Raw genomic sequence first — 15,230 nt, 5'->3', positions numbered from 1 at the left:
ATATATGATGTGTAATATGTTCCATGATCATGGAAAAGAGTAATCTGTTTTTACCTCTTTTCCTGTCCTTTTTTTTTTTCTTTTTTAGTTATAGCTGGTAATGTCTTTTTTTTTTTTTAACATGACACTTAAGGAATACTGCAGTTAAACACTTGCTTGACTCTTCCTGGCCAAAATAAGTCAGGTTTTTAAATTAAAATGTCATCATTTAACCCTTATGCATCTTTTCTCTGTCAATACATTCCCTTCCCTGAATGTTATTTGAGTTTAAAGAGAGATACAAGCATAGTTTTTCTGTGTTGGAGGGAAGAGGTTGGTAACGTAGAACTCATGTTACATCATTTAAAAAATAGTCACAGGACATTTCATACTCTAACATTTTTCTGTCCCCATCCGCAGCTGAAGCTATGATAATCTGTATTTTCAGGATATTGAGTTTACGTTCCTCCTATTTTTACAAGAACGGGAAGCATATTGGGAGATTCTTGCCCATTATTCACTCTTACCAGCACTTGTACTTTTCCTTCTTCATTTGTCTGCTAGGGGTTGGTGTTCGTCTCTGCAAAGTGCAGTTAGTTTTAGATCTGTTCACCTGCTAGAGAATGAACTACAGATGAGATATCAAATATGTTTTTTTTCAACTAATTATGCTGAGGATAGTGTTGTATGGTTCGTATTCAGAATGATCTGCAGTGGTAAAACATCTGAAAATTCACTGGGCATGTCCAAATGCCAGGAGTTGCATTTGGTGTGGAAGCAGACAGTATTAAATGGTTGCCTCGTTCATTCATGAAGTTCTCACTGTAATTTTCTTAAGGCAGGAAAGCTTGCTGTTGATAGAGGCTGGGCAATCAATGTGGGTAAGTACAAATGTAGTGCATTAAATGATACTTGAAATAGTGTGTTTAAAATAATATTACTTTCATTTAGCATAGTGTGTATTCTGTTTATAATAACAGAAAGTGACTGGATTTTGTTTAACTAAAAGCAACTCTAAAGGGAAAAAATGGAAAAAATACTAGATTTGTTTCCTCATCCACAATCACCTGTACTGCAGTTTTATAATTAAATACTTTTTGGAAGAAAAAAAAAGGTAACTGGGTAAAGTTATATCACATATAAGGAAAAGTATTTGGATTGGAATAGTGCAAAAAAAAATAAGGAAAAATGTTTGGAGTAAATGTAAATATTTCAATAAAATCTTTGTTTTCATTAAATTATAAAATAATTTTCATAGATCTTATCATCAGCTAGTTCATATATTATACTAGATCATGGGATTGTTTGATGTGCTGGAGAGCGGGGCTGTACTAGTTAGTGTCTATTTTTGGCTGTGCAGTTTTTCCTGAAAAAGACTTGACCAAACAAATTATGAGGAATGTAGTAAATTTAAATCTGCTCTCCTGCTCATAGCAAATAGCAATGCAAAACCAGCAAACTTTTGAAGCAATATTTTGTGTCATGTAAGACCTAGCTTGATGTTTTCACAGAGGTCATAAATTCTGGGATTTTTCCATTATTTCTTACGCACATCATCTAAAAAGTGAATATCCAATATTAGAAATTAAAAAGACATGAAAAACAAAGCCAAAAGGCTGTCATATTTACTGATATAAAGTGATCTTGTTAAGTTTCTTGCTTAGGTATTTGTAGTGCATTTCTCACCAAAAAGTTCTGATTTATTATATAAAAAATATGTTTTGGGAATGGGAGGTCTAAGTACCTTTTTCATGTAAAGAGCATGTGTGTGTTTTAAAGAGTAGTTCTTTGAAGTTTCTTCTAGTCTGAGTATTTGCAAAAGACAGTGGCATGTGCAAATAATGATAACACCACAGTTCTTAGTTTGGTAATTTTTTTTGACCCAGTGCTCAGCACAGACAAGAACTTTCCACATGTCCTTTCTGCCTGCCCCATAATGTTAATTATGCAACCCCAATGGGTTGGGGGAGCTGAACTTCCAAAGCAATGTGCTTTGTTATGGAGGCACCATGTGTTACATATGTGCATTTCTCACTCCATAGGGTGGTTGCAGATGAAAGCGGCAATTCCCTTTAATCTGAGATCCTTTGCCTGATGGCCTCTTAGGCCACACATAAGATATGTACAGAACCCCTGTGAGGTATTTTGTGTTGCTAGGTAAGGATTTAACAGCTCTAGGTGTGCTATTTGCTAAAGAAAAAAAAAGCACCTGATGTGTAAGTGATCTCTGTCTCTTTGCAAAGACTATGTTCCTTAGGATGCAACTTTGCACACCTTCAACTTTTTTATGTTTAGGGGGTGGTTTTCATCACTGTTCAAGTGACAAAGGTGGAGGATTTTGTGCATACGCTGATATCACACTGTCTATAAAGGTAAGAAGCACTCTTTAACCAGTATTTTCTGCTGTTTGTGCAAATGGAAAAAAATTAATGTAAATTTATGAGAACTAATTTACATCTTAATAGGAGAAAATTAAGCCATCTATAGATGAGTAGGAATAGGGAAATGGTGTGGTACTTCATGCTCCAGAACATAACATGTATGCAGTATTGTTAAGTGGAAGGGAAGAGTTGCAGGGGTCAGAATTATGAATGTAAATATGAACCACTACAATTGCATTAATAACGTCTTCTTGCAAAAAAACCCACTCAAAATCAAACCAGATTGACTTTTAATATCCTCAGTGATAATTATCCTAGCCTTGCAGGTGAACCTGAAAATTCTACATTAGCTTCAGTGATTATGATCAAGACGAATGCAGACAGAAACCCTCTCTCTGAATCAAGCTGCCCTATACAGTACTCAGAGTGGTTCAAATTCATGAATAGAAATGTGAACGTCTCCAAAATAATCACTGAATGAGAATGAATACATTTGGTATTTAGCTGTTGAAAGGCTGAAGCAAGAGCCTTCTGCAATTAAGGCTGATATTTATAAAATGTACTATGGTATATTTGTATACTAGAATATTCATAAAGTATCAGTAATAAACATAAAAAAGCTCTAATGATTGCAGCACACTAGATGACATAACATCCTAATTTCTGTACACGGTGATTTGCAGAAAATTACTCCACGGCGTTCTATTTTCCCTATCATGAAAATACAGATTGAGAAATTATAGCGGGTGACAGTTAGTACAAAATCTTTCGGTTTTACCATGTCTGTATTTAAGATTGTAACTTGTCCATTAAAAAATTTTTTTTTCTTCACAGATGTGGAATAAGAAATGAATTCTTTTACTAGAAGTGGCTTTAATGTGTACAGTCCCTATAGCAGCTTTTCCTAAATGGTGGATTTAATACTTATACAGTTGGATGCCATTACAATGGACTCTTTCATTTGTGCCTCATGAAGTTAGGTCCCCGATGTTTTGGGGCCTGCGCAGCAATTGCTTCGCCCTGTCCCATCCCACAGTTGTTGCTGTTGCTTTCTCTGTGCTGTTGCTGGTTCCACTCCAGCCTCTGACAGCACCATTGCCACAATCAGCTTTATGATCCGTTGTTAGGCCTGTCCTTTTCTCTCTGCTGGTGTGGGATGCAGAGATGTACCAGCTACACATCTGTAGAGCCAGTATTACTACAACAGGGTTTATTGCCCTGGGCACCGTTGAGTTATTCAGCAGTAATGGGCTTATGTCTCATTTGTGGAGTCTGCTTTACAGGATAGTGCAGGATGCTGTAGAAGGGCGTCCTTGATTCTGTGTTGTGTCTGGTACTTTGTGGGAGAAAGAGGAGATGAGCAGAAATCTCTTTGTTCCCTCCCTCCACCAACCTTCTATATAGGTAGGCAGATACCTGCAGAGATGACTGTGAAATGGATGTTTCATACATTCCATCTGGTACAATTCTATAGGGTTTTTTATTGTATAACCACAAAAAATATCTTTTAATATGAAATGACTAGAGCTTTTGTAATAAAGTATATTAGAATCATTTAGCCATTTATTTGGTTAATGAAATGAATAGACATGTACTACATTCAAATCAGAACAGTAATACACTGTGCAAACTTCAAGCCTCCAGTTTAATATGCCACCTAACTTCATAACTTTCTCCATCTTTTTCTTTGCTTATATATCCAGTTCTTATTTGAAAGAGTACAAGGGGTGTCCAAAGCCACAATTATTGATCTGGATGCTCATCAGGTGAGTGGCTTACCTGTATTCAGTGCTGCAGAAATTTTGCTCAAAATGCGTGTGATAAACACCACCTTTTCCTAATAGTAGTATAAACTGTCAACTCACAGAATACGAAGTTAAGCATAGAGGATGGAAACTGTGAACATTTTAGTAGTTTAATTATTTTATGGCTCAAAAGGCTGTTAAGCCAGTTTAATAAAATTAACCTGAGTTGTAGCTCCATCATGTGGCTAGATGTAAAAATATTTTTGAGTTGCATACTGATCCGAGTCGTAACAATCTCCAGAGTAGAGCAGTAATATCCCAGAAGAAAGGATAAACTCTTAAAACAGAATTACAGTTAGTTCAGCATGTGTGATCATTGCAGCAACCTTTGCAGGGGGGTGAGTTTGACCTTCAGTATTTTAATGGAAAGCCTAGCTTCAGGCAAATGAAGTAAAAATACATCACTCTTTACCTAGTAAAGTGATTTACTGTGGGTACTGAGAACAAATCTCATCTTTGGTAGCTTTTCCAAAATAAGTCCTGAAAGGAGGGAAATAGTATTTTTAAAAAGCAGTTAATGCACCAAAATTATGTCCAATCTGAAGCATTGAGCATGATTTATTATGTGTAAATAAAACAGTTTTAAGTAGCTCCATGGCAGTGAGGAAGCCTAATGACTGCAAGTTTTCCATCTTCTATCATTTCTCTTATCTGCAAGTTAAGGCATCCTAAAAGTACCATGAAATAAGGACACAGATTATGCAATAGAAAGATGTTTTGTGTTCATGATTCCCTTCAGCTATCTCTGTTAGGGTGTGGGATTTTTTGTTTGTTTGTTTGTTTTTTTTTTTTTTTTAATTTCTTGGAATGTGTTTTGATTTTCAGATATGGTAATCTCTGTTCACTAAATCAGCCCTTTGTTTCATTTCTTTGGGGAATGAGAGTCATGTGAAGTAGTATCTCAGCAGATCCTTTTTAAGTATGCAGATATTTTCGTCCTTTTCATCCAATTCTTGGTGCATTGGCGAGTTTCACCTTTCATAAGAAAATGGTTCACCCGGAGGTTCTCACATTCCTAGATTTCTGTTCATGAATTGTTTATTTGTGGAACAAAAGTGCTGAAGAAATAAGTAGGAATTGCCATTTTTTAGCATAAAGAAATGCAATTCTGGTTCTTCCAATTCCCTTTTTCACACACATTGACTGGCTTTATCCCAGTGATTCGTTTTTTGGTGGCTTTTTTTGTTTGTTTCCAGGAGGGGAAACAAAAACAGAAATGGCAGAAATATAGCTTAACTGTCCAGGGACACAAATTATGTAACTGAATTACAAAAGATATATCTGTGGAAACATCTGTTTCTATAGTTTAAATGAAATTCTGTTGGGAGTAGGGGCTGGGTCCTGTGTGACTGACTTCAATAAAATTATCTTAGTGATTGCTGTGAAAAAATGATTTTTATACTAGTGGAAAAAAGTCTAAATGAGAGCCAAAAGAGCACTATTTAAATTCAGAAACGAGGGAGGGGGAAATACTCAGAATCTAAGTTTTCTCTTGAGTGTCTGTCTTTACACCCAATACAACCACCTTCTAGGGAATTCCTAGTGTTAAACAATATGTTAAACTGTTGGGTCTTTAGTGTTTGTAATTTTTCCAGGGATTACTTATCTCACCAAGGCTTGAATTATCAGAGGAGCTGTAGTCTGCTTTATTTATTTATTAGTCATTGTATAAGAATATGAGTATCCCTGCAGTAGTTGAAAGTGCCTTTTTTCTTCTCCCCCCTCCCCCCAATTGGAAGATGAGAGATCTGTTGGGTGGTCACAGTTGTTTCTGTGATACTGCTGAAGACAGTTAGCTTCTAATTTTTGTTTATCTTTGTTATATATGCAATGAGATCTATGATAATTACCTTCACAGAGATATAAGGATGTTGAATTTGATGATACCTTCAGTCTTCAGACTGATACTGTCAAAGCCCCCAGAACTCTATGCCTCAAAATAACCTTCAAGACTATAAATAAAAGAATGACTCAGGAGTTTTAAATATTAGGTTTTGTTAGTCTTAATTACTCTAGAATTTGCAGATTATTTGATTCTGTGTTAGTATGCTAGGAATAGCTAACTGTAAATTTTCTTCAGGGAAATGGCCATGAGAGGGACTTCATGGATGATCATCGGGTATATATTATGGATGTGTACAATAGATATATTTATCCAGGGGATGGATTTGCTAAACGTAAGTATAATTGGAATTCATATTCCAAAATGTAAAAGACCTATTGTGTTTTTAAATTACTTCTTCATTTACTAATAAGCTTCCTTGCAACAATGTTAACTAGATTATTTTTTAAAAAAATTTCATATTGAATGTATGATTTTCAGTGATCACTGTGATGCATCACAATAGTTTTCCCTCACTTCTGGAATGAATTTCTGGAATGCAAGATGTGGGTATTAGGTGGACTTTGTTAGCAGTCTATTCAAAAGCTCATGCCATGTTTAGAGCAGTGAGTTAAAGAATCCTTTTGATTTGAAGGTAATTGTTAGAACTTTATCTTCCCCTTACACTAAATCTATGAAAGAATTCACTGAAGATTAGCTAATACTGTGTGAAACCATGAAAAATGTTTCATGTTCTTTTGAAAGTTATAAATCATAACATATTAGGTGCTGTCTTTCCAGTAGACCTTGTTTTAAAGCATCTAGAAAACAAGATGTATCTGAATGTGAAGCAAAAGGAAGTCGTACAAATGTTAAGAGCTGGTGCTTGATTTTTGTTGTTGTTGTTTGTTTATCCCTACTGTGATGTGCCAATTGTGTCTGACCTGTCACAATTAATTAGTGGGGTTTTCATAATGGTTAAATCAGAATGCAAAAGCCCAAAGTTTGGTCTTTGATTCTGGTACACTGTCATTTATTACAGGCTTAACTTGTTAACTGAATCATCATTTATTAGAGGAGATGTTGTTTTGCTGTTTAATTTCTTCAATGACACTGTAATTCTGAAAAGCCTACGTAATTTGGATTCTTGCAAGAATTAGGTGCAGTGCATTGTACTTCTGGTTTTTAACTAGTAAAGATTTTGAAAATTGTAGTAGATGTATTTAAAGATTTTAAACTAAAGAACAACAATTTAAAGCACATCATGTCTGTAAACAGACAAATTGCAAGGAAATCAAAGTTATTTTTTTCTGAGACAAACATCCCATTATTCATATATGAAATGGCAACATTTTGAACAGATGGATTAAGACCAAAACAGAATAAGCCCTTGTTAGCAAATCTGATATACTAAACTGACCCCTCTCCTGTGAAGCTGGGAATACTAGCATTCCCTTTCTATAGGTGAAGCATGAGGTGCAGAACGCTGTGGCCGAAGGCATGTGAATATGTAGTTTCTTGTAGTTTGCATAAGGGTGCCTAAATTAGGAGTTCAGTGGCTAAATCCTTTAAACTCTGTCCTGCCAGGTGACCAGACAAAAATGAGAACAGAGAGGGCATCTTTTTGAAGGGAGGTAGAGGCTTGACCTTGAGTTTGAATCCTTAGGGTAAACTCTAACTGATTCCTGTCTCCCTGGACTTCCTACTCATTTTCTCCATGTTTTATTATGGGAGTGTTTTCTGTACATTTTTCTTGTCCCATGTAGTTCATCAGGGGGAAAAAAAAAACCAAACTAGAAGAGATTAGCTAACACTGCCTAATGCTTAGGCCATAAGCATATTGAGTCCTTAAGGGGAAGTAACTTGGAATTACACAGAAGTTTAGGAAGAGAAAGGAGAAGATGGATGGGGAAAAGGACTAGTTCACTGAAGGGTGAGCATAAAAAGTTGTCAGCTGAAACTCAAAAGTTCAGGCATTAAAAAAGTGTTGCTGTTGGTCTGAGTGTCATTTTACAGCTTTGAAGCTGTAGAAGTACATTAATTAATTAGCAAGAGAGGGACAAAAGGCTATCAAGTGAAAAAGCTGTGTTCATTCTAACCTACTGTGGCCATCAGTAGTCCCTCTTCTGGGTAATAACTAAACTGTAATTCTGTGTTTTTGTGGTGGAGATGAAGACAGGAGACCTGCAGAGGCATGGAATCTTATTCAGGATTGTCTCATCTTAGTGGTTTCATCAGAACAATACTTGTTGCCCATGCTAATGTGTTACCTCCTCCACTAAAGCTCTATCCTGCTAGTGGATTCTTTACCCTGAAGAGGCTCTAAGTGCTGTTCAGAAGAGCACAGCTGTGCAGACTTAAATGAACATTTATATAACAATAAGGATTCAGGAAAAATATCATAAACAAAAATCTGTGAAACTAATGTTGATGTACTAAAATAAAGAAAAAGAATGCTTCGCTAATGTTGAACAAGGATGGAAAGCAGAAAAAAGCTACACAGCAATCATGAGAATATGATTCAGTGTTGAACGCACACTTGGTGGGTGCTGAATCAACACTTAAGATTTAAGACTCCAAGTCATTTAATACAAGGCATAGGGTATGGTGAGGTGGAAGGTATACCTTGAAACACCCCTGACAGATTTGATTAATTCAGATTTGGAGTTACGCATAACTCCATAAAAGCACCCAAAGCTAGGCTGCATAACCTTGGGTTTCTTTCCTCTACCTTCTCAACCCTTCTCTTCGACATCTAATGCTTTATTAGAAGCCTTAGAAATAATTTGGTTTAAATTAAGAATAGATACTTGCTCTTCTGGTAGGTTTACAGAGTAAGAACATTAAATTGAAAATGCTTGGGGCAAAGCTGGATCTTGTTCATAACACAGTTCACATATAATCATGATCCCTTGCTGTTAAGTTTTGAGCATTGTGATAAAAATAAAACAGCTTCATAATTTCTCAGTGATATTTATCTTGTGTTTTCCCCCAACTGTCTCCTGTGCAATAGCAATTCAGTGTTTTCTTTCCCTTATGCTTTATTTAGGTTATTTTTAAGTTAATATTTTTCTTTATGGGGATTTCTTTGGGGATTGGTAAGTGGGCATGTAGATCAGCTGCTTTTCAATAACATTTTCTACTTCTGTCTCAGAGATATTTTTATTTTCTCTGCATTTAATTTTCTCTCTTCAGTGGAATTTTTTCGAGGTCATTTTGCTTACATTTGCTGGGAAAACAAGTAGTTGAATAATTTGCTTTAATTTGAGGTTTTGTGAAAATGCAGTGTATTTACAAAATTTCCAGAAATGTTATCTTTTTCTCTTGCTTACCTAAGTCTTGCATTTTCTTTCAAAGCATGCTTGTTTATTGAGTAACATTGAAACTTTTTTTATAGGTGCCATAAAACGCAAAGTGGAATTAGAGTGGGGTACAGAGGACACAGAATATCTTCAGAAGGTACATACTCACGTGGAAGGAGCATTAAATGAATTAAAACCTGACATCATTGTTTATAATGCTGGGACTGATATTCTGGATGGCGATCCATTGGGAGGACTTGCTATCTCGCCTCAGGTTTGTATAATACTAAAATACCTACAGACTTTCACTCCTCACTAGATACTGAAGGCAGTCCTGAGAGTGAATTGTGGCTGTTTGTTAGCTGAAGGTAAGGTGCATACTTTATACTAAACCAGAACGTTTTCCTGTTAGAGATGCATCTTCCTTGCTCTTTCACCACGTTTCTTGTTGTCTTTTCCTGCCTAAATATTTCTTTCTTTGTTTCTTTTACCCTCACATAACCTGTTTTGCTATGTATTTCTTTTGTCACCTGCCCCCAGTATGTATCTTCCTTTTGCACAAAGCTTTAGTTCCTTGCTGGGTTTTATTGGCTTCCTTATGTATTACCTCATTCTCATAGTCTCTGTGACTGAGCAGCTACTTCATTGCTTTCTGACTTCCTGCAAAGTCCTCAACGGACCCAAGGTGGAACGACTTGGGAGCCACTCTGAATCTCCAGGTTTTGTTTCCATGGTTGCATGAAAGTCTCTAAGGAAGAGCCGAGAGGCTTGCATTTGTTTGGTTTTGACCTTGAAGAGAGTATGACCTGAGGTGCAAGATCTCATTTGGTGGAGCAGAGCTTTTTGGAAAGCAGTGGCCACCAAGAGACACGGAAGCTAGTGACAGACAGAGAATACTTTAAGATGTACCTTTTTCAAATTTTTTTCTGCCATTTGAGGAGGAGCAGTGTTAGTTGCCAAGAAAAATTAGTTGCTGTACTTTGCTGGGTGCTGTGTAGGGAAAGAGACAAAACATAGGGACGGGGAAAGAAAGGTGAAATGATTCTTCTGGTCACAAGTAGAGACAACAGGCAGAATGCCATTTTACTGCACAACCAGTGGCTCAGGTACCTGATGGAGAAAACGTTTCTGTAGCTCAAGCCTTTGTTTTCTGAATTGGGGGCAGGGTTTCTTGTCTCCCTGATCATGTTGGCTTAGGTGTGAATAGCACGTTTCACCAAGCTTGAAATGCTGAAACTGAAGGCACTGAATCTGGATAAGTCATCTGTTCAAGGTTCATTAGTCCAGTCTTCAGTCCTACAGCTGTGGATGTGGTTCATAATTTAAAATCTTGCTACAGTGTTAATTCTACTCAAAATTATGCCTCCTCAGAGTGCCATGAGTCATAGTTTCTGAGTGCTTGAGGCTATAGCCAGAAAACTTGTGGTGTAGCAGTTAAGTCCCTCATTGTAAGTGGGAATTGTATCAGGCTGTCATTTTCATTTGATGTATTTTCTTTCTTTCTAACACGCAAATGCTAGAATAAGCCTATGCATTTTCCCCTCCGTTCTTCCATGCTCAGCCACTAGAGATGCTGGAGCAAGGATGAGGCAGTTAGGCTCCCATGAATAGTGACTGCTTCCAGTTCCTGTGTGCTATAATGTTTGCCGCATCTAGCAGTGGTTTCCAAGGGACATACAGCTCATTCTATAATTCTGTTACTTCCTTTAAGGATCTGTTCCTAATATAATTCTTCGGTTTCCTTTGACTTATTTTTCAGTTATTATTCTTTACTCCCATTATTCTTTTACAGGGCCATGTCAAACTATAAAAAAAACCTTACTGTCATACAGTTTTACAAAATACTTTTTCAGCTACATTTGAATTTTATTCTTTCCCTTTACCATTTGTTTGTGGTCTAATGTTTGTTTGTGTGGGGGCTTTTTTGTTAGTTTATTTTGGTTTTTGTTTGTTAATGGCAGGGTAATATTTCTTTGTGTATTTACAGTCTTCCTCTAACCAGTCTGTGTCGTGCATATTCATTTTGTTGTAACACTTTTGCTGCTGCTTCCTTAATTTTTTGTATTTGATTGCATTTTAATCCCTTCCCCTTCTTCAGCTTCTGCAGTTATATAAATTTTGAGCTGTCCATTGTAAGCTGTTATCTATTATGTTGTTAGTCCTTTTTTTGGTAGGAACTGTAATGGATTATTTATGCCTCCTATGTATCTCTGGAACTCTCTGCTTTTACTTCTTCCACAAAAGTAAATTTTAATTCTGTTCTCACTTATTTCTGAATTCTCTCTTTTTCCCCATGTGTACTTATTTGAAACCCAGGAGACTCGAAGTCTTCTATTGTATGGGTTCAATGACAGTACAGTACCTCTTGGTCAGCAGTCTTTGCTATTTTTTAGTTCCATACCCTTCTCTATTAGTAAGATGTTATTTAGAGTTTATTTTCTTTTCTACAAATTTACCATTACTTACATTCTGCAACTCCCTCTTAAGCCTTAGATTCTTTCTGTATTAGCTTTTATTAAAGAAACTGTAAGCTAATAATTCATGTAGTGATTGTGAATGTGTAAAACCTGATTTGAATTTTTGGTGGTTCTGTAGGTTTGTGAAATCTTGATGAAGTTGCTAAACTTCTGTCAGAGGGTGCTATGCAAGTTGAGCACAAACTAAAGCACTTAAGACAATCTTAGTTGCAATTCCTCACTGTCATGGTTTTAGCTGGGATAGAGTTAATTTTCTTCACTGCACCTGGCATAGTGCTGTGCTTTGGACTTAGCATGAAAACAGTGTTGATAACACACATGTTTTGGTTGTTGCTGGGTAGTGCTTGTACTAGTCAAGGACATTTCTAGCTTCCCATGCTCTGCTGGATGCACAAGAAGCCAGGAGGGGAGGGGGCACAGCTAAGAGAGCAGATTCAAACCGACCAAAGGGATATTCCATATCATGTAACGTCATGCCCAGTATGTTAACTGGGAGGAGCTGGCCGGGGGAGGGAAGCAGCAATCACGGCTCAGGGACGAACAGTGTCAGTCAGCGGGTGGTGAGCAGTTGTATTGTTTGTGTTTCTGTTTTTTCCCTTTTTCCCTTTTCCCTTTATTATAGTAATAACAATAATGATAATAAATCATTATTGTCTTATTTTAATTATTAAACTGTTCTTATCTCAACCCACAAGTTTTTTTTCCTTTTGCTTTTGCTCTCCCGATTCTCTTCCCCATTCCACAGGGGTGGGGGGAGTGGGTGAGCGGCTGCGTGGTGTTTAGTTGCTGACTGAGGCTGAACCACAATACTCACCTGTAAAATAGGGTGAACATTTCTAAATTTTGTAGCCAGTTTAGACTTTATGGCCTTTGAGCAGGAATTCTTCTCGGAATTTCTACTGAAGAATTCTAGAGGGCACAGTGAATAAAATTTTTGATTTGCTGTTTTTCCTTTTTATTTTTTAATGATTATGCATGTAAACCTGCTAACAGGACTTTTAAATAAATTTTTAATTCATATTGTAAAATGCGGGGCTTATACTATAAATCTGTAAGTCATAGGCTACTACTAAAATGTCATGTTTGTATAAGTTTTGTTTTTTTTTTTTGTGTGTAACTATTGTAAACTTGCAGGGAATTGTGAAGAGAGATGAAATTGTGTTCAAGGCTGCCAGAAGCCGCAGAATCCCAATCCTGATGGTGACGTCTGGAGGCTACCAGAAGAGGACAGCACAGATTATTGCCGATTCCATCCTCAATTTGCACAGCCTGGGGCTTATTGACAAGGAGCTAGCAAGCAGTGGAGCTGAAAATCCCAAGGTAGAAAACATGATTAGAGACACTACTAAAGACTTAACCAACTTGTCACTGCAATGACAAGCTACTAAATTTTAGGGAACAACTTCCTGGTTTAGGAGCAGGAAGTCTCCACATCATTGTGAGGGATCAGGGTTAATATAACAAATAAAAAAAATACTCAACTTGCCTGTAAAATAACACAGTAGGATAATATGTAGTCACAGAATAACTCTGTCTAACTCCTGAAGCTATCTTGAGCAAAGGCAACAAATCCATTTAAGCTAATTGAGACATATACATATGGGTACTGTCTTTCAGTTTATAATATTACTGTAGAAAGCTTTAATTGCTTCTCTTATTGTTATGGGTAGTCTTATGTTGAAAGAACTATGCAGCTGGTGTCCAAAAACTGTCCCAGACCTATTCCAGGTGATGCAGTTCAGACTGGTAGGAGAAATATGGACTAAACCTACTGCATTTTTTTTTTTAATATTGCATTTTATTTATTGCTTTTTTATTGAAATGTTATTATAAAAAGAGTTCTGTGCAGGCTTCAGCTGTCAGTTTAATACTAAAGTTAAGTGCAATAGTATAAAAATCAGTTCCGTTGGTAGGCTTTTAAGCCATAGCCTATTAGAATGAAAGTTCATTAATTTATATTTTACTCCTGTTGTTGATACTGACTGAAATCCTACTTACAAACACCTTGAGGAATAAAATATGAAATGCCTTTGTTTCCATATGCAAATGAGCCATAAGGCTTCAGCATTAACACTATGGTTTTTGCCTCCCTTAATGAGACCTGCATATAAAAGGCAATATTTGCTATGCATCGTAAATACAGAGTAAAGAAACTACAATAAAACGAAAACTAACTTTAGAGTTTTGAGAGTTCTTGCAGAAAATATTATCTAGAAATGTAGGGTATCTTTTATTATTGCCAGCTTGTCATGTATAAAACAGTGAAAGTAAACTTAGATATTTTTTCCCTCCCTCCCCAACTAGTGCTGTATTTTTCCCTTGGTCAGAGAGTACTGTACTCATAGTTGCAGTCATAGTTGGTAACCAAATTGTTCATATTTACAGATAAAAATACAGTGCAACTTCTACATTAAGTTAAAGTGCTAACTTTATATGGGAGCTTCTAGGAGGATTTGGGAACAAAATAGTAAATTCAAAAGTAAATTCAGTACACTAACTGTAAAGTTTGGTTTTATTAAGTTGGTATATTTTGCATTAGGTACTGTTTGTAGCATTGGTTCGTAAACATACTAAACTGTATATTTTTCAAGAGCTTTTTTATCCTCCAAGTATTCACTGATTTGTAGTACAAGTTTCATGTTATGTTTAGGTTTGAGCCTTTATATGAAGGAAAACCAGTATTTTCCTTGTAGTAAAATTGGTGTTTAAGCTATTTAAGGAATGTTTAATTCTAATTAGAATACTTACCTCACTTAGTGTTAATTTTTAGATTGATGGGGTTTGTTAATTGCAAGGACTTGCACAATTGCTATAAATATCTGCTTTAAAACAGGCTTGACATATTGCACTAATCTCGAGTTGCAACACTGTTATTAAAAAGCACTTTTAAATCTCTTACTAGAAGGACCATCAGAGTACAACTAATGTTGAGATTTATTTTTTTTATACTGTCTGATGTTACTGAAAGATGTTGTTATTCTTTTCATATAATTTTTATAAAATTATAAATTACATTTCTATAAACTAAAACCCTGTCATAGTATCATATAGTTTTTTCCAAAATGCTTTCTCTTTGTGTTAACGTGTTTATATAATTTTCCCTCTGTGGAGATTAAAATGATGCTGAACAATGCTGATTGACTTTTCTTTTCACTTCACATGTATCTTGGCTATCAGAAACTTTGAATGGAAGAGTTTATTGAAAAGACAAGAAGATGTGGTTTTCAGACTTAAAATGTAACTGAAACTGCAGTGAGTCATAAGGGTGAATATTATAACGTTCGTCAACAGCAGATGACTTCGCTGAGAGTTAACGTGTTGACCTCTTAAAGAGAGCTTGGAAGTTTTGTATCCAAATACTTTTTAAGATGTAGTCAGGAGTTAGTCACTTTCCAATTCCACGTTATGTTCCATTACCTATATCGTAGCTCCTGTTTTAAGTATTTTATTGTTACAAGCTAAGC

At 36.1% G+C, this 15,230-nt stretch overlaps 1 protein-coding gene across 5 annotated transcripts in view; it reads left to right on the top strand.

The window, feature by feature from the left end:
• Window positions 1-14,899, top strand: part of HDAC11 (histone deacetylase 11) — a 32,022-nt gene extending 17,123 nt beyond the window's left edge. For 4 of the 5 annotated variants that reach the window (XM_064454307.1, XM_064454308.1, XM_064454305.1 and 1 more), the window contains 6 exons: window positions 818-860; window positions 2,275-2,351; window positions 4,064-4,126; window positions 6,246-6,342; window positions 9,385-9,563; window positions 12,901-14,899. In XM_064454307.1, the coding sequence (XP_064310377.1) occupies window positions 818-860; window positions 2,275-2,351; window positions 4,064-4,126; window positions 6,246-6,342; window positions 9,385-9,563; window positions 12,901-13,143 (702 nt within the window). In that variant the 3' untranslated portion in view covers window positions 13,144-14,899. The remainder of the gene's footprint in view (window positions 1-817; window positions 861-2,274; window positions 2,352-4,063; window positions 4,127-6,245; window positions 6,343-9,384; window positions 9,564-12,900) is intronic. The other variant, XM_064454304.1, reaches the window with a different exon arrangement.
• Window positions 14,900-15,230: the final 331 nt, after the last annotated feature.

This window comes from Phalacrocorax carbo, chromosome 6 (genome assembly GCF_963921805.1).
Source record: "Phalacrocorax carbo chromosome 6, bPhaCar2.1, whole genome shotgun sequence".
In the NCBI taxonomy this organism is placed as follows: domain Eukaryota; kingdom Metazoa; phylum Chordata; class Aves; order Suliformes; family Phalacrocoracidae; genus Phalacrocorax; species Phalacrocorax carbo.
The sequence above is the reverse complement of the archived record's forward strand: the minus strand, read 5'-3'. Positions and strand labels throughout refer to the sequence as shown.